Source organism: Lycorma delicatula, chromosome 4, assembly GCF_047948215.1.
Source record: "Lycorma delicatula isolate Av1 chromosome 4, ASM4794821v1, whole genome shotgun sequence".
NCBI classification, from domain to species: Eukaryota; Metazoa; Arthropoda; class Insecta; order Hemiptera; family Fulgoridae; genus Lycorma; species Lycorma delicatula.
Genome location: NC_134458.1, coordinates 151,234,966 through 151,262,334, shown reverse-complemented (window position 1 = coordinate 151,262,334; position 27,369 = coordinate 151,234,966). Strand labels below are relative to the sequence as shown.

General features: G+C 29.5%; 1 protein-coding gene across 1 annotated transcript in view; it reads right to left on the bottom strand.

Annotated features, from left to right (window-relative positions):
* LOC142322955 (T-box-containing protein TBX6L-like) overlaps nt 1–27,369 on the bottom strand; it is a 62,634-nt gene that overhangs the window by 20,545 nt on the left and 14,720 nt on the right. The window contains exon 2 of the mRNA XM_075362049.1: nt 18,263–18,418. Within this exon, the coding sequence (XP_075218164.1) occupies nt 18,263–18,381 (119 nt within the window). The 5' untranslated portion in view covers nt 18,382–18,418. The remainder of the gene's footprint in view (nt 1–18,262; nt 18,419–27,369) is intronic.

Genomic DNA, 27,369 nt, shown 5'->3' with positions numbered 1-27,369 from the left:
TTTATTAATTCTAGTTAAGAACTACGTTAATAATGTTAACATTATTATACCAACAAAATATGAAATATATTCTAGATGTGGGTGAATCAAGAACAATGAAGTATCATGAATAAAAATTAATATGGTGGCTATTATTATTAAGTTTTGGTTTTTATCTTTTTGTTATTTGTGTGACATAATTTGGCATAACTGAAACAATAATAAGAATACATTAAAGTAATCAAGAAAAGAGGTAACTTAATTAAGTAAATTAGCTTTTACTTCATAAAAAGTAAAAATTAAACCTAATGAAGGACCAATGCTCACATTCTCATTTTTAAAATCTCCTTTGAAGTTCGTGGTATATTAACATTAAAGCATACATGTATTTTTTAACACATATCCCTGTACTTTTTTTATTGATTTGTATGATATTTCAAAATTCTTCAGATACATATTTATTCAGGCCCTGTTGAGAACTTCCCACCTGATTTATGTAAAAATTGTAAAAGATTCCTTATCACTAAGTCGGGATATATTGGTTATTTAGAAACTACAGAAAATGATGGTCAGGGGCCAGTATTGAGAAATCATTAGCACTAAAATATAACTTGTTCTGCCGGACCTAATTTATCAACCTTCAACATTGAAAGTTAGTTTTTTAATCATCTGCACTACACTGATACAAATCCTCAACTGAGTTGAGGCAGCGCATATGGTGCCTCTTTCCGTTAATTTAATTTGTCACTTTACTCTATCTTCACGAACCTATATCTCACGTCTATTTTGGACGTGAGATAGATGTAGGTAAACATCTGAGGTATAAGTGACTCTAGTAATAGTTGCATTCACTGAGATTAATGATACCTATGATATAGTCCTTCTTATAAATAAAGTAACGTTGCTTCCATAAAAGGTATTGAGATTGGGTTGGTATTTTGATTTGCAATAGTAAATTCAGCTTGGTGAATAAGGCAATAATAAACATAACATATCTCAGCTAGCATATTATTCTTTTTGAGAATGGCCACATCATTTTTGGAATTAAAATGTTTCAGATCAAGTTGCCTACAACTGTTTGGTTTTACCAAATAATAGTGTTATTTTATGGCTTGATGAAATCTGTCTGTCACTGATGTGATTTGTAATAAAGAACCTGATATATAAAATACACGAATTAAAATTAGTTTTCCTAATAAATTTGGCTTCAGATTCTTATTATTCTTGAGAAAGGATGTGCTAATTGTAGGAGTAGCTTGTATGATTACTGTGTTATGATCAGCAGGCGGTCAAGATACATTTCAAACCGTTCCCTACTATGAGCATCTTCCCCTCTAGATTATCGCATACAAATATATTATTTAGAACTTCCATGAGAAGGTTGGAATTTTCTTGAAAACTTAAAAAATATGTCTATGTTTAAAAAAAGCATTCACTGTGTGGTTTCAAAGATGAACAAAATAAAAGAGACTGAAAATTGACGTGGAGTTTGGGTATTTCTTTAACAGTAATACAATTCTTAAATAAACCCTCATTTACAAGAAACATACTTTAAAATGAGTAATGAATAAATAAATTAGTAATGAAGAAGTCAGTTGAGATAAAAACTTTAATTTTATGTATTTATTACTCTAGTTCTTTTTTCATGGTATAATTTCTCATTGTATAATTCGTACAAGTGTTATAAAAAGGTTTTTCTTTTGAACTGGTTAATAATTTCCGACAAGGATGTTCCCTATCCCCATTACTTTTTAATCTTTACATGGAACTAGCAGTTAATGATGTTAAAGAACAAATTAGATTCGGAATAACAGTACAAGGTGAAAAGTTAAAGATGCTACAATTTGCTGATGATATAGTAATTCTAGCTGAGAGTAAAAAGGATTTAGAAGAAACAATGAATGGCATGGATGAAGTCCACGTAAGAACTACCGCATTAAAATAAACAAGAACAAAACAAAGTAATGAAATGTAGTAGAAATAACAAAGATGGACCACTGAATGTGAAAATAGGAGGAGAAAAGATTATGGAGGTAGAAGAATTTTGTTATTTGGGAGGTAGAATTACTAAAGATGGACGAAGCAGGAGCAATATAAAATGCCCAATAGCACAGGAGAAACGAGCCTTCAGTCAGAAATATAATTTGTTTACATCAAAAATTAATTTAAATGTCAGGAAAAGATTTTTGAAAGTATGTTTGGAGCGTCACTTTATATGGATGTGAAACTTGAACGATTGGAGTACCTGAGAAGAAAAGATTAAAAGCTTTTGAAATGTGGTGCTATAGGAGAATGTTAAAAATCAGATGGGTGGATAAAGTTACAAATGAAGAGGTGTCGCGGCAAATAGATGAAGAAAGAAGCATTTGGAAAAATATAGCTAAAAGAAGAGACAGGCTTATAGGCCACATATTAAGGCATCCTGGAATAGTCACTTTAATATTGGAGGGACAGGTAGAAGGAAAAAGTTGTGTAGGCAGACAACGTTTGGAATATATAAAACAAATTGTTAGGGATGTAGGATGTAGGGGGTATACCGAAATGAAACGACTAGCACTAGATAGGGAATCTTGGAGAGCTGAATCAAACCAGTCAAATGACTGAGACAAAAAAAGAAATAATAATTTCTTATTCAAATTAACTTATGAAACTGGAAAATTAAGATCATAGATCAATTTATGATTTTTATCATTTATTTACCAAGATGGATATGAATCACAGTATTTTTTTCAATTAATCAGGATTAAACTGAGATCACAAAAATGTACAGTAGTTATTTTTATTTTATTGATACAACACAATGATTTTGTAATATAAATTACATACACGAGATTATTTTGGATTACAATCTGTTTGATTTATTTTTTCACATAATCTATATAAAAACAAACCAATCAATTATTATTTTCCTAATATGCACATAGCAATCTGTTGAACTAGTGAACAATAAACAACCATCCCTCCCCCACCCAACAAAATGTGATGAGGATGATATGTATTGACATGTAAATAAGGTGCAGTCTTGTACAGACTCAGGGCGACTGTTCCTGAGACGTGTGATTAATTGAACCCCAACCAAACTTCAGCGGTATCCACTGTCTACTATTCAAATCCATATAAAAGCAATTAACTTTTACTAGGATTTGTACCTCAGAACCTTCGACTTCGAAAATTAGCTGTTAACTGATTTGCGATGACGAGTTAACCTCTAGACCAGCCCGCTGGGCTAATTAATTATGAACAATTTTTTTTAAAAGATTCACTTTTATAATACTGTGATAGGATTTTGATTGCTGAACTATAAGTGGAGATCCAGAAGAACGAAAACGAATAACATTTTATTTATCCAGACGAAAGTAATTTTTTTTTAAATCAATCATGTAGTCTTCGATTAGACTTGCAGAGGTGAATCAATTTAAATTTACGGAGTAGGCAACAAGTTTTTATTTATTTTTAAAAGCTAAAACTTTCTTCGCAAATTGTTTATCAGGATAAAGCCCATATCTCTTTAATTAAAGTGGCGCCAACGGTTTATCATTTATATATATTCAGAAACCATAAAAAAGAATACCTAAGAAATTCAGATAGTATTGTATTCGAATAATCATCTATAGTACCGTTTACGTTTTCACGTATTATTTGTTTTTAAACGAAAAGAGACATAGAAACGTCAAAATGATTGCTACAAAACAAAGATTAAATGATCTAGGATAAAAAGGATAAAGGATATTGTAAGTGAATAGTAAAGATAAGAATAGAGTAAAGAAGAGAAAAATAAGGAAGAACATAGTGTCGTGTTGTTTAAAGTGGTTGTCGGTCTTTCTTTGAGAACAGAAGAGCAAGAGAGTAGGTCCGGCGCCTTTAACAGTCAAACAAGCCGCCTCCTCATCACTTCTCTTTACTTCTCCCTCGCCTTTACATCGAACTATCTCTTTTTAACACTTGAATCCAACTGACCTAGTGTAATAAAGGATAATTTAATCTATACCACGCATGAATACAGAGAAGATGAAAGTATTTATGAAGCGTGTTTTTCAAGTACCTTAAAAACCTTACGAATTCGGGAATCTATAGTATCGGTTCATCTATGTCGTATTAATTTCCGATGCATTATTAGTTTTATTATTACGAATTAATGTAAGGAACAGAATAATACGTCATGGACGCTCCCTCATCAAACATCACTGCAATAATCACACACACACACACACACACACACACAGAGAGAGAGAGAGAGAGAGAGAGAGAGAGAGAGAGAGAGAGAGAGAGAGAGAGAGAGAGATATTTCTACTAACAGATTCGATGCGTAACGTTTAAAAGGTAAAATAAAACTTAATTGCATTGAAGATGATGGGATAAATGAATTACTTTTATAATGAATTTAGAAAAGAAAAAATTACATTTACTGATATAACATATTTATTTCAAATTAATTCTTAGAAAAAAAATTTCTTTCTAACGGTTGGCTTTATCTGGGAATGTTCGTACACAGTAAATTTGTTTTCGAAAATAATTTTCAAAATGTTCGTCGTATTTTGTACGTGCATGGAGCGCCAGTTCCATAAATTAAATTTATTACAGATTATTTTTTATCCTATAAATTTATAATTTTTGAAATAGCCATTACATGACACAGCATATAACATACGGAATATATAATTTTTTTCGTACGTATGTGGAAACATTTACGACTTTGAATCGTACCGTGGAATTACACTGCTATTGAAAACATAATCAAATGGAAAACCACCCAGCAAGTAATAAACTAAAATTCGCGTGCACGCAAAAATAAGCTAAGCGATAAAGTATCAGTATTTTTCAATAATCTAAAAGATAAAATAATGAAGAAATTAGACCGTAGTCTTGTAGAATACTATCATTATTCATTAAATATTGTTGAGATTTAGAATTATTATTCAGTAGTTTGGTCCTTCCCCTTCCTTACCAAGTTGGATTTTTGAAAAATAGTGAAATACGTATAATTTTACTTTCAAGGGAGTGTCTAAATACTCAATTTGTGGAAGTATCTTCCGGTTCCTGAGATATAGAATTTTCATAAAAAATATTTCTCCTGTTTTTACTACTATAGACACTCCTAAAAAAATCCGTCCTTAGTGGATGCCTACGTTATAAAAAAAAAATTATATATATATATATATATATATATATATATATAAAATCAAATTAAGCCATTCAGTCGTGTCCGATCCTTGGCGATTCCAATCGGAATTTTCCTGGCAGATTTTACAGGTGGCTTGCCATTACATTCCCAATGTGGTTAATTGAAACCCAACCACCAACGAACACCGGTATCCAGAGTTTAGTATTCAAATCCAAATAAAAAAAACTGCCTTTGCAAGGACTCGAACCTTAGAACTCTCGACTTCAAAAATCAATCTGGTTTTGCGATGACCAGTATATATATCTCAGAAAAAGTAACTATGATTAATGCTACTTGTACGTGGCTTCAGGTAGTTTATATGTTGCATTACAGTGGAAATTAATATAATCCTTTCGGTAGGAAATATTTTTTATATAAATTGTATCCAATCTGTTGGAGATAATTTAATTAGTATAATTTTAATCTTGTTTTTCTTTTTCTTATACTTAAAAATTAGTTGTTTTTATTTTTCAAATATTTTATTATATATCGTGAATTTTTATAAACAAATAAAGATTATTTCGCTTCAAAAATTCGATTAAGATATTAGTAAACTTTATTTTTGAATGTAATAAATACTTATGATAAAAAAACTTGTCCAAATAAAATAGTTTAATTCTTTGAAAAATGTTAAAAATCTTGTCTGTTATGATTTTATAGACTTTAATATCCGATCCATTATTTATGCAGTATGTATTTAGCTAGGTGTGAATGAATAAAATACAATACAGTATACTTAAAGAGAAATTTACACTTATGTAGTTTATTTTTAAAAGATCGACGAAAGAAAAGAAATAGAAAGGTGTTAAAATAAAGTATGTATAAATACGTACAGTATTTTTAGGTAAGAAGTGAAAATACAAACTATCCCCCCATTAACAAAAAAGAAAAAAATTACAAGTTGAAAGTTAAGGGTAGTGGTAGAAGTGCGGTAAGGCGCCTATCCTTCAAGCGCAGGCGCCACACCATTTCATGTTCTGTCATCTGTAAACACACAAGAAATGACCGACGACTGTTCCGCCGTAACCATTTAGCCCACCTTCACTTCCTCCTTTTATACACAAGTAAACAAACATACTCACACACTCGCATACATGATCGGTTTTAAAATCATTTTCTCTCAGTGTCTTCTTGAATGATGATGAATGAAATTAATTCAGATTTTTTTTTTTTTGGGGTTAGGTCTAAAATGAAGAATGTAAGGGAGAAGATTCTCCTTTCAAATTATTGGTCAAATAGGAAATGTTGGTAAATTCATTCAATAAAAATACTAAAAAAGATGTGTAGTTATATATAAAAAAATCCTTCCATTTCTTATGTACTTATTTGTATAGATCTTCCTAGAAGATCTATACAAATAAGTACTTTTTCTTCCTTCCCTTCTATCTTTATTTTTATTTTGCGGGGTGAAACTACAAAAATAAATAATTGTTTACTGATATATAAAGTAATATCCTAACAGCTATTTAAATGCAGAAAAATACAGATAAAAACAAAAAATGGAAATAATGTAATTTTACAAATTTGAAGAAAAACTGGTAATAATATTTTTTACATTCCCGGTATTTTTATGGAGCTTAACATTTAATTTCCGTAAATCAATAAAAATTTAAAAGATTTTTTACCAATAACATAATAAATTGTTAATTGTTACTTATAAAAAAAAATATATAATAAATAAATAAAAGAAAAATTGTTTAAATATAATTTGATTTTAATAAACCAATAAAAAATCTATAATTCGTTAAAATCAATCCTGCTCAAACTTTTACGATTATGTAAATGCCGCGAAAGTTTAACGACATTGTTGACAGTATTTTTTTTAAATTTGTAAAATTTCACTAATTTATTTCTAATTTTTTGTATTTATTAATATTTTTCTGCATTTAAATAGTTGTAATTTTTGTAGGGTAACATTTTCCCTAATGCGTGATAAAATGTTTTAAACAAAAAAATTTTATGTGGACACCACATGACTTCCTTGTACGCCTATTAAATTACATATACACATTTTTTTTTTAAATGCCAAGTACATAAAATCGAATTTCATTAATAACTGCTTATTTCTTTTATTTTTTGTTTTTATTGTTATTACTGAATTATTATTTATCGTAAAAAAAATTTTACAATCAGGGGTTAATAATTATTAATAAATCAATATATAAAAAAAAGATGAACTCAGATTCGAAATATCCAAAATATTAAATATAAGATCCAAATATTTCATTAAGTAAAATTTTATTTGGCTATAACTCTGGAACCGATGAAAATAAGTACCACTGATGATATATCATTGAAAAGCTTTCAATGAGGGCTTATTACTGCAGTTAAGAAAAAGTCCAAAATCCAGATTTTATTGGATTTTGGGCTGTTTTAGACACTTTTGGTTCAGTCGATTGCAATAAAAAGGGAGGTGGACAACTAGATGTTACAACAGTCCTAATTCCAAAATCTCAACATCCTACGGCTAATCTTTTTTGAGTTATGCGAGATACATACGTACGTACGTACAGACGTCATGCCGTAACTATTCAAAATGGATTAACGGATGTTCAAAATGGATATTTCCGTTGAAATCTGAAAACCGTAATTTGTCGCGATAATCCTGACCCCGTGGGGGAAGACACCCACCTTGTGACAGTTACGGTCGCCACGCCACCCCCTCCGTACCTAGCCATTACGGGCTTTACCGATTTTTATTTTAAATACTCCATAAGGTTTTTAAATGTTAATGATTTCATTTATTACTAGTTAAGTGCGATAAAATCAGTTATAAAATACAAAATGGAAAACTATTTTGGAAAATTGATTTTACCTAACGAATTTAATAACAATTTTAAAAACTACTTTAGAAATTGATATCTGTAGGTAGTTTTCTAAAACTTCTGTTGATGTTAGTTAGTTAATAGAGAGCGCCAAATGTTGCAATGATTACTTCATGTGAAAATTAAATCCTCATGTATGATTCCCTTATTAGGAAGCAGATTAATTAAATTTACCGCGTTATTATAAAATCTGTTTAATGATATTAGAAGAAAACTAATAAAATGCGTAATTGGAAACCAACGTGCCTGCAATCCCCCAAGAACGTAATACAATTAAAATCTCATGCACAGAAATATTTTTTTTTATAACTTAGAGCTTAATGATAAACCTCATTTAAAAATATTAAGCAAAATTAAAATAAAAACATTATTTTGGATAGGGTTGTACCCCACTGTCGGATCGAGACCAAATATTTCTAACCAAAATTATCTGCGTAGAAGGTGCGCATATTAATATTTCTTTACTTTTTATGAGTTTGTAATGATTCCGTTTCGGAAATTGTAAAAAAACTCTAAATCAATTAAGCTAATTATTTCCTTACACTTAAGTCCGATTGACTTAAAATTTCAGCAGCTCATGCAGTACTACCAGTGTACCGAAATTGAAGTTCCTACGATACCCTCTAATACGTTGAAATTTAAAAATATCAGTAAATACCCCATTCCTTTGCCTTACTGGGTTCAAAATTTAATGTCGTCATTATCTCATATTTAGAAATATTTGAGCAAAATTTAAAGATTTAATGTTTACGCAGCCTGGAGATATGAAGAAAAATACAGGTCAGCATATATAAATCCTTCGGGAATTTTCTAAGTTTTTTAAAGTGAGTTATGAAAAGATTAGCAAAAACCCCACATCCAAAATTTTGACCAATCACCAAACTATCCCTCGCAGTTAAAGCTGATGCAGCAGCTAAAAGAGCTATTATCTGGAAAATAATACTTTAAATAAAAAATCTTTTATTTGATTTATTGAAAAATTGCTTTCAAAAAGATTTCCCATGTAATAACACCCTGATAACACTTTTTTGAAATAGAAAAATTAAGTAATGTCACTTTAGGTTAAATAATATATATACACACACACACACACACACACACACACAGAGAGAGAGAGAGAGAGAGAGAGAGAGAGAAGAGAGAGAGAGAGAGAGAACACATGAGGTGTTATTTTCTAAAGAAATAAATACTATTAATTAGTTACTTTACACTGTTTCACAGCCATTCATATGGCTGTGATGCAACGTGAAGCATCTGAGATATAAGTGGCACTGTAAAGTTTTGCTTTCTCTGAGAGTAATGATTCTCAGGATAAAGCTTGTGATGAACAGGTATAATTTTTCCTATTTTAGGGTTGAATATAAACTCCATTTGAATGGACTTAGAACCCTAATATAATAATACATCATATAACGAGCCTATAATGATAGCCATTAATGCACGAGTGCGAAGTAAGTTACGACACGAGCCTTGGCGAGTGTCGTAACTTACTTATTGATAGTCATTATAGAGTTGCATACCGTATTTTTTCTACGGTTGAAAAAATATTGAGATTATTGATTTAAATCAATGATAGAATTCATAGTTTACAGAATATATTTTTAAACATATTCTTTAAACAATACATTGCTGTGGTAACTGGTTGGCATAAGTTCTGCCTTTTCTTTAACAGTGATCGATGTTAAAGACAGTTATTCTTTAGAATCTGATGTAATTAACAATAGGATAAACAGTGTAATATAAAAACTTAGTTACCTATTGGTGTACTTTTAAATAACCTCTGCTTACTAACTACTAAATCGGATTAAAATCGAAATTAAAAAAAAAGCTTATACATTAACTAACATGCGCTTCTGATTGACCAGAGGTTGAAAAGAATAGGCTTTTGGTTGGTTTAACGCCTTATGATACAAGTTCCAGCCGCGTAATTCAAACGTTATAATTCAGGTGTAGAAAAAACAGTAAATTCGGTCAGTAAAGAAGAAAAGTGGAAATCATTTAATTCCTCTACTTTCCTTAGTAATTCTTATGTAGGTTGTTTGTTAATCTTTAGAATGGTGTATCATTTTAGGAAGTGATTTTGTTTTGTCTCATGTCGCGCGCGTGCAACCGTTTTGTTTATGGCATCTAATTTACATGCAAGTTAAAGTAATTATAAAAATTTTTTTAAATTTTAAAGGTAAGAGTGTTTTCTTTAATTATTTTTATGTTTTTTCAGTAGTTTTTTATTTTGAGATGGAGCTCCCCTTATCCTTTAATAAGTACCTATCCTTTCATTTTATTTTTATCAATCCCTTTAAATTTACAAAATACCCTCACAAAATCTCAATATTAAAGAACAAATCTTTCCTGAAATATTAAAAGGAAAGACAACTCAACGAGTATAATACAAAAATATTTCCATTAAAATATTCATGGTTTTGAGCTCTCAGAATACCTTAAACATCTATTAATTAAAAAATCTGCTAAAGGGAATTTTGTTCAGAGAATGATAACATTCATAATGATAAAAATTCCTGAATAATAATAATTCAAATTTATTCCTAAATTATAAAATTCCTAATTATTAAACAATAACAGCTGTGAAAAGAAAAAAATAATTTTGTAGTAATACCTCAAAAAATCACGATTTCAACTCACACAGATCCCAGTTTACATCCATCAATTGATTTTAAATTACTTATAAATATATTTTCTTGATTGCTTTAAAAAAATTTTAAAAAAGAAGGTTCGGTTTAACCGAAGTATATCTAACCTTTACAAGTTACAATTATGAATAAAGTTGACCTTCTAGGTAGTAATAATTTTATATTAAAAGTGTAATATGGCTATGAAATAAATGTATAAATTTCATATTTTCTGCAAAAAACAATTGAAAAGTTTATTAAAAATTTAATTTTTAAAAAAAGCTTATCAGGTGTGTTCTTAATTTATTTTTAAATCCACATAAAGAAACCAAAAACTTTTCCTCGTTATTAAAAAGGTCATTATTTCCAATTATGATGAATAATCTTAGTACTATTACTACTAAGTATGGAACCTCTTGTTTCAGAAGCCGACTAAATCGCACGGACACACTCATTATTAGAGCAGCACATCTAAAGCTAGTTAATTGTCTAGGAGTCCACAGCTAGTAGGCAAGGCAAAAGAACTCAGGCGCTGTCTTGTCGCTTACACACACACACACACACACACACACACACACACACACCACAGACAGAATAAGAGAGAAGGAATATATAAACGGTAGAGGGGGGAAAGGAAGAAAGAGGCAACTGCATAAGCGAGTGCTTGGGTCTACTGCAAATGGACTTTGTTAATTTAGCAGGCGCCGGGCGCTGTGGCTCTATTGGGTCGGTAGTACTCAATTTCCAAAACAGTCCGTAAAGTTCACCGAAAAATTGCCACCTCTCTTTTGATCTATCCATCTTCGTCTTGACCTTCCTCCTACATATCATTTACCGCCTTCTAAACAGTTAACAGCTTGTCGTCGTCAAAAAAACCTGTCATATAACAACACCATGTATGTATGATCGATTCATACTCTAATGTACAGTTTGATACGTACACAAGAAGTTCCTTTATTTTTCGAGTTGAAAAATAAATTAAATTTTTCACTTAATATTCAATACTGTTATATATTATTATTTATGTAATACTACACTTTAAATAAACTCTTTTTTTTAATAACTAATATATTTACACCCTGCAATCGGTGTGCTAATTTTTCCTTCCAAATGCAAAGTGTAATTTTTCCCTTAATAATAAATCATTTTTTATAAGGTCGCAAACTTGGTTGACTAATGCTTATTATTATTATTTAATTACAATGTAGTTCTAATAACATTAATTCTGAATTTTGGTTGTACACCAATCAATGAATTGACTGATTAATCATTATCTAACCAATGTATGACTATTTAATGATCATTTCCTAAATATAAACGAACGGAATACTATTATATCATAATTTTTTTATAATTATTATATAAATTAAATAAGATTTCAGCTTTGTCTGAATATAAAGAGCGTGTAATTAAAAAAAAATTTTTTAGCAAAGCTATTTAAATAATATTAACATCAAACTGTATTTTTTAACATATTACCGACCTTAATCAGTTTTATGAATTTATATGTGTGGTATTTGACAGTCCGAGAAACACAAAATTATCTGAACATTGTTAGAAAAACAGTTTCCATTAAAAATAACGAATTAAATAAATTAAGAGATGAATGTATTAATTTTTAATCAACCAGAATTTCTTAAAAACATTGAAATTATTTACTCTTCTAAAAAATCGGTTGTCATTATTTGAAGAATTTAGTTAATAGAAAGAACAAGATAAAATTTGCACAAATATAATTCATACAAACTTTTTTATATATAATATTATATTATATTTATAAAGCGAAATTAACCAACTTTCAGGGCATGTTCTACTAGTGAAAATGAAGAAGAAAGTCGAAAGAAAAAATAAACAGAAATTCGGAAACGATTTGTTAGCGTGTGATTTCTGCACCTTCGGTAATATTAAGCCATACTGTAATTCTTGGGACTTAATTTAAGCTGTAAATTTAGTTGTTTTGTATGAAATATGAACTGAAAATTTAAAAAATAAATTTCAATTCTGTATTTTAATAGTTGTCGAGAAATCTGGGATAAAAAACAAAAGATTGGGGGCAAAAAACACATTATTTTATGTTTGACAAAAAAAAATTGTTAAATGAGTAATAAACAATAAAAGTTAAACTAAACTTGTAGAGAATTACGGCAACGTAAAGAACGTGTTTTCGATGCGGAGTATTCCAGATAGCAGTCAATGAAATAATTATTTTAAAATAATTTGTTTTTACTTAGTTAAATACTACATAGTTAATGGTGTTTTAATTTTTTTTAGTCAGCTTAGTAAAACTAACACGTAATTTTTTTTTTAATTTTAAATATTTTTGATTGAAGTAATAATTTTAAAAAAATAAGGGAACAGTAAAACTATTGCTTTAAACCCCATGAAATTTGGCGAATACGAGAAAAGATTAGTTATTAAGAAGACAATAAGCTATATTACTTTCCCGGCGATGTAGCTAGAATATATTAGTGGGGAAATATGGCAATCATCTAAAATGGGGTATCAGGTTTTTTGTAAATCTTTACGTTTTAGAGAACAACTAATTAATCTAAACAAAAAAAATATACGAATGTATGTGTATGTGTGTATCGAACCTTATGTGTGTATTGACCTTATATCTTAAGATTGACCGTACCGATTTTCTTCAAATTTGGCTCAATTATTTCTATATATGGAGCATTGATCCCAATCATTTTTTTTCAGAGTTCATTAAGGAGTTACAGACTATCGTGAAAAACCCGATTTCAATTTTCTTCACCGGCATTTTAAAGAAAATTTTATTAAAACAAATTTGTTACCTACAATGCATATAAAAATAATAATTTTTTTTCAAAAAATTCAACCCCACTCTTAAAATAGAAATATATGATTGTTGTTATTTTGCTCCATTCCCTTCGGTTCAATATTTCTCAAAAGGTTTTGGTAGTTTATACTTCATATGTAGAGCTATCAGGAAATGTCACAATTTTTTTTAATTATAGGTCCCTGAGCTAAAATGCAGAGGTTTTTGAAATTCTTTTTTGTTATTTTAGCTTTTATTGACGGGGGTGTAAGATTTAGAGAAAAAATTACTTTTTTTATTTCTAATGTGTACGTTGAAATCTGTTTAACTTTATTTCAAAATCATTTGGAAAAACCTAAGATAATATATTAAATTACACATAAAATTCCGTTTTCCATTTTGCCACAGGATTTTTAACTTCTTATTTTTTAATTATAAAAAGCGTTCGGAAAGTTGCTGTACACTGGAATTATAGAAGTGTAATGACGAAACTTTCTTAATTATTACTTTGTTTTTATTTCATTATTTTATAGAAACGGATATAATAATAACTGGAATAGTTTAAAAAAGGTGTAAAAGAGAATGTCTCGAAAGTGCTGTTATTGCGGTTTTTAGTTCGTCAATCGTACGGAGTCTGTTTCGATACACTATTTGTTTCGCTGCCCCACTCTCATGGAAAGTAATCTGAGGGAGTCAGATCGCGCGATCACGCAGGCCACAACCCCTCGAAATGATTCGTTCACCAAAGACATTTTGTAAAAAAAAGTCAGTGGTTTATGACTTTTTATGCACTGTGGCGCCATCTTGTTTTGGAACCGACCGTGATTGATTTCCACTTCTGTTAACCGGCTAATGAAGTTTGTTAAAACAGCACAATAACATTACTTTTAACTGTATTTTCAAAAAGACTGGACCCACAAAGAAGATCTTTCTACTTTCACCTATCCAGACTCCAATTTTTCCTTTTTTTTCTCGTGTAAAGATTGTTCGTCTAATTCATGGGAGTTAGTTGTTGACCACAGTTATGTATTTTGGGAATTAATATATCCCCTCCCCGGATGAAATCACGCTTCATCTGTAAAAAATGTAATGTCGAGGATACCTACGGAATTTTGGTCGATAAAACGTTTAAACCGTTGACAATAATTTTGTCTTTTGGCATGATCTGTAGATAACAGTTCTTGAACATGCATTACTTTGTAAAGGAAAAATTTCAGTTCTTTTCTTACAGCTTTATGTGCGGTAGCAAGTCCGATATCTTGCTACTGTGAAAACTTATACGTTGACTTTGATGGACTTGCGGGCATAGCATCCGAAATATCAAGCAGCATCTATTCGTTTAGTTTAGGTGGCTTCCACTTCGATCAGCGTCTTGAACAGAGCCTTTTGCCCGAAATTTTTCGATAAAGTTTCGAACTGCATTGCGGGGAGGAACAGAAGTATTTGGAAACTTTTCAGAAAACTTGTGCTTCACTAAATCAGTACATTTGTCACCTAAACGAAAGGCGTGTTCAACGAGAAAAATGCGTTCCTCTACTGAACAAACCGTTACGTTTCTCGCAACAATTGATTCCGTTAAACGAAACGAAGCGCGTTCAATCACAACTCAACAGCTGATATCTTGATTAGTTACTCAGCAACGTCCAACGAACGCACAGGGCAACCAACCTAACGCCAGAAGAACAGAGTGCACCACATAATTCTAAAGCATACTGCACAGCGACTTTCCGAACGCTCTGTATAACATTTTACGGTTTGAATTCACATTAAAACCAGATTTTGTTTCACCTTTATATTTTCTTTTAGTGGATGCAGTAGCCATTTTTCTTCTTTTTTTAAATGTGTTTCGAGAAAAAATAAACTTTTTTTCACTGAACCATGTATAACACAAATACAAATATACAAACACTAATACGGTCCATAAATAGTTACATAGTTTTGTTTGATTTACTAAAGAGTAAAAAAAATCTATGCAATAAAGGATAAATTTCATGTAAAACGAGTGGGAGTCAGGGTGTCTTTGAAAAAAGAGAACAATTAATTAAGAAAAAACATTAAAATTGTACTATACGGAAAAAAATGAAAAGTATTTATATATAATTTGTGTTTTTATGTTTAATTTGACACAAGTTTTATAGTTTTTCCTAACGTAAATTGCAATAATATTCCTAACGTAAATTGCACAGTAATATTGTAGAAAAAATATTTGTCAGTATAGTAATGAATGGCGCGAGCGGTAGCGTCTCGGCCTTTCATCCGGAGGTCCCGGGTTCGAATCCCAGTTAGGCATGGCATCTTCACCTGCTACAAAATTACTACTTCATTTTATCCTCTGAATCAATACCTAACAGTAGTACCGAAGGCAAAAAAAAATAATACAACAGCGAAACAAATACTAATTTTTTTCAATAAATTCGTAATATAATAACTATTCAAAAATATGCTTTTTCTTTTGTTTTTCGAAATAGATATTATACCAGTATACAGTAGTAGAACTGTTAGTTTAGATATTAATGGAATTAATTAATAAAATATGAAAACAACGACACAATTAAAAAATCAATAAAAAAATACTAATTATCACGTTTGCTGTATTTATATATAAAAAAAATTATCACAAATTTACTTAATTTTTAATATTTTTTTCTGAATTATACTAGTGGTACAATAAAGAATTATTGTTTTCTTTTATCTGTGAGAAAATAAAAAGGTGTTTTATTTATTCATAATTAATTGTTACCGACATCTGTTCTGTTCAATTGATTGTTAATTAAATACTATGAAACACAATAAAACATTTAAAATGTAACTCGTCCTGCTCTTTTAGTCATTTAATTTTCTACGTATTGACTGATGTACCCAATGTATTTATTATTTTTCATTACAATTAAATGTTAATAAAATATAAAACTAAACTAACATAATATTTCCCGTTATATCGTTGTAAATGAATTTGAAGGTTAATAATTTGCTTCAATATAATGATAAAATATTCAGTTCTTTTATTCCCCTTGTTAAACCATGTAATTTTATTTAAATAAATAACCCGCTGAAAAACTATAAGAAAAGTACTATTTTTTATTATTTTTAACCTAATTCGATTTTACTTCCTTATGGAAAAAACTGACAAAGTATTTAATGACTTTCCCGGCTACTTTAAAGTTTAAGCAGTTAAAGTTTACACTTTTTTATAAAGATAAAGTAATATAACTTAGAAAATAAATGTATAAACACGTCTTTTACTTCTAAATAATGAATAATTATTGTCAATAAAACGCTGCAATCTTTTTTCTTTTAAGAAACAACGCCGTCCTTTATGATAAAGTGATAGTTTGTCAGTCTTTTATCCGGAAGATCCCGGGTTCGAATATCGATCAGACGTGATATTTTTAATACGCTACAACGTTTCTTTTCAATATTTTCACGTACAAGTTTCATATTTATGCGGTGAATTAATCATAAATAAAAATGAAAATCTTTTTCTGTAGTAAAAAATTTCGTCAATTTAATTAATGTTATTAAGGGTCAAAGCTTAAAGCTTAGAAAACGTATATAGACACTTGCACCTACCTAGAATGTGTGTTAAGTAAAACTGTACTGCTAATAGTAGTGTGCAGAGGCAGGACAGAGTAGGTAACAAGACGCCAATCGCCAGATCAATTATCCATATTGCCCATCAATTGAACTTTCTCAACTTTGACGGGTAATACTGTTTTTTGTCTTATGGAAAAATTACGTTTATAATATATTTTTTAATTTTAATATAACAATTTAGGAATTTTAAAATAAATCTAAAGTTTTTCTTAACAGGTGTGTCGATATATCTCGAAATTTTTAAAGGTAGAGTATTGAAAAATCACTATCTTTACGAGAGGCGTATAAAATTGGTAAAATTGTATTCAAAAAAATTGTAAATTGTCCCTAAAACTCAATTTTTTCTATCGATTGATTCGTAAAATAAAAGTTATCAATTTTTTTCTTTCATGAAGCATCTCATAATTTTTTTTATTCATAAAAAATTTTACTTTAAAAATAAAATAATGATTACTACAAATCTATATACTGCATTATATGAATAGGGAATATAAAATATTTAAAAATCTATTTTTTAACTTAAAGTCGTTCTATGGATATCACAAATAATTCAATCCATTAGATAACACAAATACACGTAATTAGCTAAATAATTTTCAGGTTCTATTGTTTCAAATTTTATCACATTTGATTTATAAACTCAATCCTGTGCGAATAAATCACAAAACTCTATAATAATAATTATAATTGTTTTTATTTTTTTAAAGTTATTAACGTGATTAAATACGGTATAACGTTTCCACCTAAAAAAAAGCGAAATACATCTGATTATTTTTATTCAGTGTAATTAATTTTTAACGTTTAATTTCTGTTATTTTTTAAATAAACAAGTTATTTTATCAAAGCATATTTAATCTGTACCAAAACAATCTACAAAATTTATATAAAGTTGAAAGAAGAAATTATAATAATATTAGCAAAATAAATAATCATCTAATTCTCTTTAGCCTAAAGACAACAGCAAAAATAAATCTTCATTTACTTTTCTTACTTTTTTATCATTTGTATTACATCGAATTTTATTTATTATAAGATAAACAAAAAATATCGATAAAAAGTTGATATCGATTATAACACTTTATAATTATTTATAACACTTTATCGATTATAACACATTGATAAGTTCATCATAACACAATTTCAATCAAATTTCTACTAAAAAACAACTTCATTTCTTTCAACTAAATAATAATCCCAGATATTGTTTAATTGAAATAAATTCACTCATGCATAAAAATATTTCATAAAAAAAACAAACAGAATTATTTTAAATAATAAATTTGTAAAAACATACCTTCCTGTTTTTGTGATTATCATTTCAGTTGTGTGCTCGTGAAATTCATGCCAAATATCTTCATTGTGTAATTTAACTTGTACCTCAGTCATCGAAGGGTGGCAACCCACCTCGCACATCGTGCTCTCTTATTTTAATATTATCGCTTTATGTAATCTATAAAAAAAGAAATAAACATTATATTATATTAATTAATATAATAATACCTTTTTTTAAATCTTGAAGTTGTATCATTAATAATAATGATGATGTATACTATACTCTGCCGACCACGTGATGGAGTGGTAGCATCTATACCTTTCAAATGAAAGGTTCTGGTTTCGAATATCGATCAGGTATAGTATGTTTTTATACGTTACAAACTTCCATTTCATACTCCTCATCTATCAAAAAAAATTTAGATTACTTTTGTAATTTATGTGAATATACTCGTATGTAAATGTTATATGTCAATATGAGATGACAAAAAAAATAGTATATTTATTATTTCAACGAGTCAAACGATAATTGCTAGTTGTTGTATCACTAACTAATTTGTTACATCGTCGGTACAAAATATTAACTGATCTTTAATTGTTAAAAGTAAATTTGCATTTTATCTTATTTTATTCTTAAAACCTAGAGACTGTTTGCTCAATTATCTTTGCTTTTTATGAAAGATGATAAATTAATTTTCGTGTGAAAAAATGGCTAAGCTTTGACTATAATATTTGACTCCAGAACCTTCCGAATGAAAGGCCAGAAGACGCTACCATTTGGCGGAATACCATATATATTTGTGTTTAATTTTTTTATCATTCCAATTAAAAATCGGTTTACCTATGATATTTATAATAAGCGATTCTAAAAATTGTAAAACTAAATCTTACAATGATCGACAAAGATTTATGAAAAAATATGATAGATTAAAAACTCTTTAACAATAATAAAATATCGATTGACTGCAGGTTGATAAATGCAAAAACGAAATGAGAAAATGGAAAAATAAAAGTAATACTTTTATAATCTTATCGTTATTTCTTAATATTATATTAATTTTAAGTTTTAATAAATGTTATCATTATTTATCTGTACTACATCGTATTTATAAATTCTACGCTAATATAATATTAGTAACAATAACACGCTTTACAAAGAAATCAACCCTTGAACTCTATGATAAATAAACATTATTTTGTATCTCTTATTTATTATTATTATTAAAAGGGTGGTTCTATGATAATAATGCCGTAGCAATAAATGTACTAAGTAATTATTGTTATCTGTTCATAAATAATAATTCTAAACAGGGTATTGTGAAATACATTTCATACTGATGTTTGGAGTGTGCGTTGTAAAATTTTCTTATCTTTAAGAATTTTGTGTCTTATTTGTAATTATTGATTATTATTATTAATCAAACATATTCCTGTTAAAATTTGCAATTACTTATTATTATTATTATTATTTCCAATCTCGATGGTAGAGTGGTAGCATCTCGATCTTTCATCCGGACGTCCCGGGTTCGAATTCCGGTCAGGCATGGTATTTTCACACGCTAAAATATCCATTAATCATTTAGTAACTGTAAGAGGACGTAAGCCTGTTTTTACTACGTAAATAAATAATAATATTGCTGTGAATTCATTGGTCTACGTTTATGAAAATATATTTTTTTTTAATTTTAATACGGAAGTTCCGAATCCAGTCGAGCTTGTTACGTTCCTGGATCATAGCTGTAGATCTATGCTGCAAGAAAGAAACTATGGTGATCAGTCAAAAAATGGGGGATAGGTTTTTTGTATTTTCTATACGTTTCATGACCTGGGGACTTCAAAAAATAAAAAAAGGTGAGGGATAATTTTCGTACGTACGTATTTATCAATTTGTATGTACGTATGTCAATTTCGTACGTATGTACGTACGAAAATTATTGGTGTGTTTGAAGCTTAATACGTTTTGACTGAATAAACAGTTTTTGTTGAAATTTCGCACAGAGATACGTATATTTGGGGTAATTTATTGGTAAATTTTGGGATCATTTTCTCAAAATTTTGTAAACATAACCCCACTTTATATTAAGCTTTCGCATATACGCATGTATATGCGTATATTAGATAAGCATGTACGCAGTATATGCGTACATGCTTATCTTACTATTAAAAAAAATTACTGCCAAATTCTCCTCCCCTCAAAAATAGAAAAAACTATCTTTTTATTTGTTGTATATTTTTTAGCCGAGTTATTTTATGTCTTTCTAAGCATAGTAATAGTGCAAGTGACACAAAAACATACTTTGGAGCAATATTGGGGGGGGGTTGGAGCCGATCAAACTTTAAAAATATAGATTTTTTGAACTTTTTTCATGTATCATCATTTTCCCACTAAAATAATAAATAACCAACGCCAGGAAAGTAAACAACGTTGATTTCAGCTTTTCTTTTTTAATAAGGAGGGTTTCTGGTTACATCATAATCGAGCTTGACATTTTTTGTATATTAAAAATAGCATGTATCATATCGTTTATTATATGAATTTGGGTTTTATGCGGCGTATAACTCGCTGCATTATTATTATTATTACGACTGAAATACAGCAACAGCCATTTGTATTTACTCCAAAATCACAATTTCTATTTATCAAAAACATCTTTACTGAATAGTTCTCCTTTTCATAGCTAAAATTTAACTATCCATCCATTTCTTTCTACGTCTTCCATGCTTTCTACGTCGAGTTGGAATCCATAACCAGGAACCGCTTGGAAATTCGTTTTTCCGACATTATTTGCAAGTGACAATCATAAAAAAATTTTCCGGTAGTTCCATGAAAAGGAGAGTTGAAATTTAACCTCCCACACATAAATAATCTGTTGGAAATTATACTTATCTTTTCATACTAATTATATAAAAATAATAATCAAAAATTAACAATTCAAACGAAATTTTTGTAATGAAATATTTTAATAAAAATTTTAAAAAAAATTATTATTATTATTATTACTTTTTTAATTTACCCCTTCCCTTATGATAAAGTTTATTTAACTATTCCCGCGCCCTAGTAGTAAGAAACAATTAACAGGTACTCTGAATTATTGAAATCATTATTTTTCATGACGTAAAGGAATTTTTCATAAAGTGGGATGAAAAAATGTCAGAACCTTATAAGGATTCGCACTGAGGAGCAATTGACAAAAAAGATCAGGAATGCTGACAGCTTAACCAACTGGCCGGCCGGTTAGAATAATAAAGAATTAGAAGATTTATATTTATGAAATTTTTTTATTTGTAGAATTTTTATTTATATGGTTCAAAGTATAGTAACCCAAACGTTATGACAAGAATCATTCTCATAACCCATCATTTAGTGAAAAAGTATTTAAAAAACTGTTAAATTTAATTAATCAATGGTTTAAATACCCAGAAGTTAAGTTTATTCAAAAAGAGAATTAAAACTCCGTTACTTGATCGAAATGAAAAAAAAATCAGTTCTCAAGAACGCTCTTCAAATTATGTTGTCGTTTAAATCCATCCTGAGCATGTAAATAGAAAAAAATTTAACAAGAATATTTTAACGAAAAAGTGGATAAGAAAGTGGAAATTTTCGGTCCTAATATTTTTTTTTTGTAGAAGACTTACTTTTACTCAAAGATAAATACATCAAGTAAAAATAGACAATACATTCTTATAAATTTAATCGTGGGAATTAATGTAGCTAGTTAAAACAAGTTCATTCAATCTAAAAATCTGTTAAAGCAAGTTTGTCCTTTATGTAAAATGAGATAATGGGAACAAATTAAAATAAAGAAAATTCGCTACCGTTTTGTGTAAAACACAATTATAACATGAAAAATTATGTAATAATACATGTACTATTAGTACGCAATTTTTAGATAAAATTTTAATTACATATACAATTTATTCAAAGTGTTGGTTAAGAAAAGACGCATCATACCTATTAATGAAATGATACAATTTTTTTAATTTCAATCACGGGAACCGTATAGCCTGTAACAGAAAGCGACTGTTTTTTAGGTATTTTCTCAGGAAATCGTGTACTGGAGATACCAGCAAAATTAAATTGAATACATATAAAATAAATACCAAATCAAAAAACATACAAGATAAATTGTAAGTACAAAAGCAATCGGTACATGAAAAAGAAATTAATAAAATAAATTTTCCACATACCTAAAACAATAAATAAACAAAATTGGTATGCTTCTATTCGTTATTACATAAAAAATTTTTTTTAAATGTGCTATACAACACGACCTTGATTTAAAAAATACCGTTCAATTAATTAAGGAATTAAAAAAAATTACATGAAAATCTTTTTCAGATTAATCTAAAATAAAATAAACAAACTCCAAGAAAAATAATAAATTTAAAAAAGTAATCATTTTTTTACTAAGTCCTCAATACAATTTTTGAAACTTATTTTTTGAAGTCGGCGCAAAATTTAGATGAATTACAGGTACACCAAATACGAATTATGAAATTTGAATTTGGCGCAGCTTCAAAAAAAAAACTTAAATAACGACTACCAAAAAAGCATTGCTCTTTAATACAGAATAATTAAAGAGCACGCGGGAGACAATTTTATATATAATATTTGTATATAGTACAATTTTTATTTTAAAATTTTTTTAATTTATTTAATATATATATATATAAAACATATTTATATAACATAAATAACATATTAGAACCAAACCATATGTTATATCGGCATAACAAATTTATATAACCTATGACACTCCAGGTAGCTTAAAAATTCTAACGTGAGGTCATACATCTAAATCGGTTCAGCCGTTCTGCTGCTACGGTAGAACAAACATACATACATACATGCATGCATAAATACATTATTTTTGGGGATTTAGTATTGAGAACGAAGTACAAATATTGAGAACGAAGTAGAAAAATGAATTTTCCTTTTTTTTAAATTTATTATATTTTTTTGGAATCTATAAAAATATTTTTTTTAAAGTTACTATTTTACTCTTTTTATTTTTGTAACTTCTGAGATAGGGGCAGGCCTATAAAACAGACAGCTTGAAAGAGGAAAAAAGTTCTTTGAGACATAACTCTTGAAACAAAACGGATCGTTTTCTTGCCTATTATTTCTTTTTGATTGATCTAATACAATTAAGCAGTGAAACGAGAACACCACTGGCAACTTACCTATCGTTTAAAAAAAAATTATCAACATCGGAGATTCTGATCAAAAGTTATGTCCAGAGAAACATAAAAAAAAATATCTGCTTAGCGTGTATTTCCAGGAACCAACAGATAGTATTTATATACTTTTCTTATTCTAAATATTATCTTATGTAACTATATATTTCAGAGAATTTTGTTCCTTACACAACTTTTAAGGTTTAGAAACAGTGTGTAAAAGATTTTTACCAGAGAGATACGTTCGCTATGTGGCGGAAACCAGTCTTTTTTTTATTGGCACGATGTCATTAAGCAATAGAATGGGAGTACGGTGGGGCATCTCTGTCATTTGAAACAATATTTAGTTTAGAAACAATAATTTAGGGCACCGATTAAGATGTTACATAAGGACAAACAAACAAAAAAAACATATATGCGATACGGTTACTTATTTGAAATCGGTTATAAAAAGCTGACAACAAGGTTGTAACACTTTCCTGGCACTGGATATTTATTCTTATACAGCGAAAAAATAATGTATGAAAATAAACCAAACAGTTTTAAAATAAATCAAAAAATCTATATTTTTAAAATTCAAATGGCTCCTTCACCTAATACTGCCGCCAAATTATATTTTTTAGGCTCATTTGCACTACTAATATGATTAGCAAGAAAAAAAAGTTTGGTGGAATAAATAAAAAGATTTTTTTTATTTTCGGGGAAGGGGAGAATTTAGCAAAAAATTTTGCCAAATTTGGGGAGAATTATTTGTACAATGGTAAGATAAGCATAACACTTGTACTGAGCTTAATATAAAGTGGGGTTAAGTTTGCAAAATTTTGAAAAAATTGCCCCATACATGATTCTCTGTGCCGAATTTCACCAAAATCGGTTTATCTGGTCAAAAGTTATTAAGCTCCAAACACGCCAACACACACACGTACGTGCGTACGAATATTACCTCCCTTTTTTTGAGTCGCTGGATCATGAAACTTCGAGAAATGCAAAACAACCCATACTTCATTTTTTGATTACCCCATACTTTCCTTCTTGCAGCATAGCTATAGTTCAGCTATGTAGCAAGTGGTTATAATTATTTGTTAATGTAACTCTATAATAATGAGCATCTAATTACGAAAGTAAAATTAAATTTTTTCGTTAATCGGACTTTATAACTGGGAGAGTTCAAACTTTACACAGCGGTATAAACATTTATTACATCCGTTATTTCAAAATACGAAAGAAGATGGGCATATTTCTACGTTATACCGTCGTCATGATATTCGATAATAAACCAGTTCTAGGCATGGAATTATACGCAAATATTTAAAATAAGAAACTTTTTTTTTACCCCTTATGCCACACCTAAAATCAAATGTAGAATCTCTAGATCTAGAAGCTAGCACACTAGCCCGCTAACCATTACACCAATTCTACCCCATTTACAAGAAACAGTTTTTCTTCTCAACATTTTTATTTTTGAGAAAGGCTTATTATTTTCCGGCTCGCTTCGCTCGTCCTTCCCATCTAGCCAGGGGTTTCCGCTCCCTAGACCCCCGGTGTATTCGTTATCCTCATGGTTGTGAGAATAATACTGATAAATAACAATTAAACTACACAAACTTTATAAATTCCTGTAAAAGAAACTACATAACAAAAGACAGAGTAGTAGTAATTATGGTAGGTAAAGTACATAGACGTTTGACGAGGAAACTTCACAACTTCAACCCACAAGGAGACTAGGGCCTCCCTCGATTTATAGCTAAAAACTTTTACTGGGATAACACGATTGTATAATTTTAAAGTAATCGGTTGTTTGGTTCTCGCGTTATGCTTTTGTAAACGGACAGACAGACAGAACCCGTTACAAACTTTCGCATTTATATATTAGATATACGAGGCTCGGCTGATAAATTTTGCACACTAGCGTGCTACACGGAGACAAAAGGTACTATCGAGTTGGGCGTGGCAGCACATGATAGCTAAAATCCTCCTCTACAAACCTGTGATAATGTGTTAAAATCAGTTTACCGGTCTGTTTTCAGTAGCAGTTAAAATGGAGTCTAGTACAGCCAATATGTCAACACGGTTAAAACAGCGCGCGGTGATCGAATTTTTAACAGCAGAAAATGTGAGTCCTACGAATATTTTTCATCGTTTAAAAGCGGTTTACGGTAGTGAAATTATTGACAGTACTGTGAATAGGTGGGCGTTGAAATTTCGCGAATGTGAAGCTGGTAAAGCGACAATTGGGGACGTACCGCGCAGCGGACGACCAGTTTCTGTGATTGACGAGAAACATCGAAAGGAGGTGAACATAATTTGCTTCAAAGTGGCCGGCGAATCACACAGCAACGTATCGCTATTCAGTTAGGCATATCTATAGAACGAGTAGGCCGTATTATCGAGCAACTGGGTTACCGTAAAATCTGTGCACGATGGGTACCGCGCAAACTCTCTGATTGCTCTCCGCAAGCTGAAGTTTAAGACTATTCTGCAACCGCCATACTCGCCGGATTTGGCTCCGTACGACTTTCACTTTTCCCTCATCTCAAGTGGGATCTGAAAAGTAATCATTACACCACCGACGATGAGGTGAAGAAAGCTGTGGCCACTTGGATCCGAGAAAGACCGCCAGAATTTTTCGGTAACGGAATACAAAAACTTGTCACACGTTGGGAAAAGTGTATCAGTGTAAACGGTAATTATATTGAAAAATAACCGCATTTTGTAGCTAACATATTGTACTTTATCCATTTTTTATTTCATGCCAATATCTGTTTTTGTTCCTATGCTACGCATATATTTACAAAATATATCAGCCGAACCTCTCATATATTTGTTTATTACAGAATATTTTGTATATAATAATAATATTATTATTAGTAATACTTCAATATTTTTACCCGACTACGACCATAGGAGGCGGGTTAATGTATTTAATTTTAATGTATGTTTGTTCCCTTCTGTAGCTCAACATATCCAACCAAACACAACCAACTTTTGGTTAGTAACATCTCATCGGTCTGCAAGTGGTCCAAGTTATCTTCAATTGCTTTATCTAGAAAAAAAATTAATTACGCTATCTTCAAATTTTAATGATAGTATTCCATAAAGCAGTAGAAAAGAAACACATTTTGCCTCTTGTGATTTTTTCGAAAAATTCATCGTTCTCGAGATGTAAATGAAACATGTGCTAAGTAAAAGGAAGCAGGAATGCATGTGTTACACACATGTACATTATCATATTAACATCCAAATTTCTATTTAAATAGCTCAACGTTTCTGAGAAGAAAACCCAAACTGGTACCTAGATCACTACGGTCAACAAAAAAAAGTTAAATAAAATAATTTTTAAAAAACAAATATCCCGACTACTAACTTTACGTATCCACCTAGAACAATAATGAGAAACGAACAAAAAACAGTTAAAAAGGTTTTTTTTTATTCTCTTACAGGCCATTTTTTATAGGATACAGTATGTTAGTGAGGCGAAATGTAATATTTCTACATTTTGTTACATTCGTGTGCTGTGTAGACTATATGAGATGGTGACTTTAATGGCCTCCGCTTTGTTAAGACTAACTGGCACCCGAATGCAACTAAAATGTAGAAGTAACATTAAATTTCACGTCACTGACTAACTTACTGTATCCTTAAAAAAATTCCTGTAATAAAATAAAGAAAATTTGTTTATTTTTTGTTCGTCTTTTATAATTATTCTAGGTAGATGCGTAGTTGGATTTTTTTTAACAATTATTTTATTCAAATATTAATCACAGTAAAAGCAAAATAAAGAAAATCTATCGCTAGTAGTGACAACGTGTAGATTACATCTACCGAATCGTATAAAAGAAATGTTAATATGACATATAAAACCACTAAAATTCACTAATGATTCTCTTTATTTTATATTAATTTTGATGCGTTTATTAATTACTTATATCTATGTTTATTATATATATTATT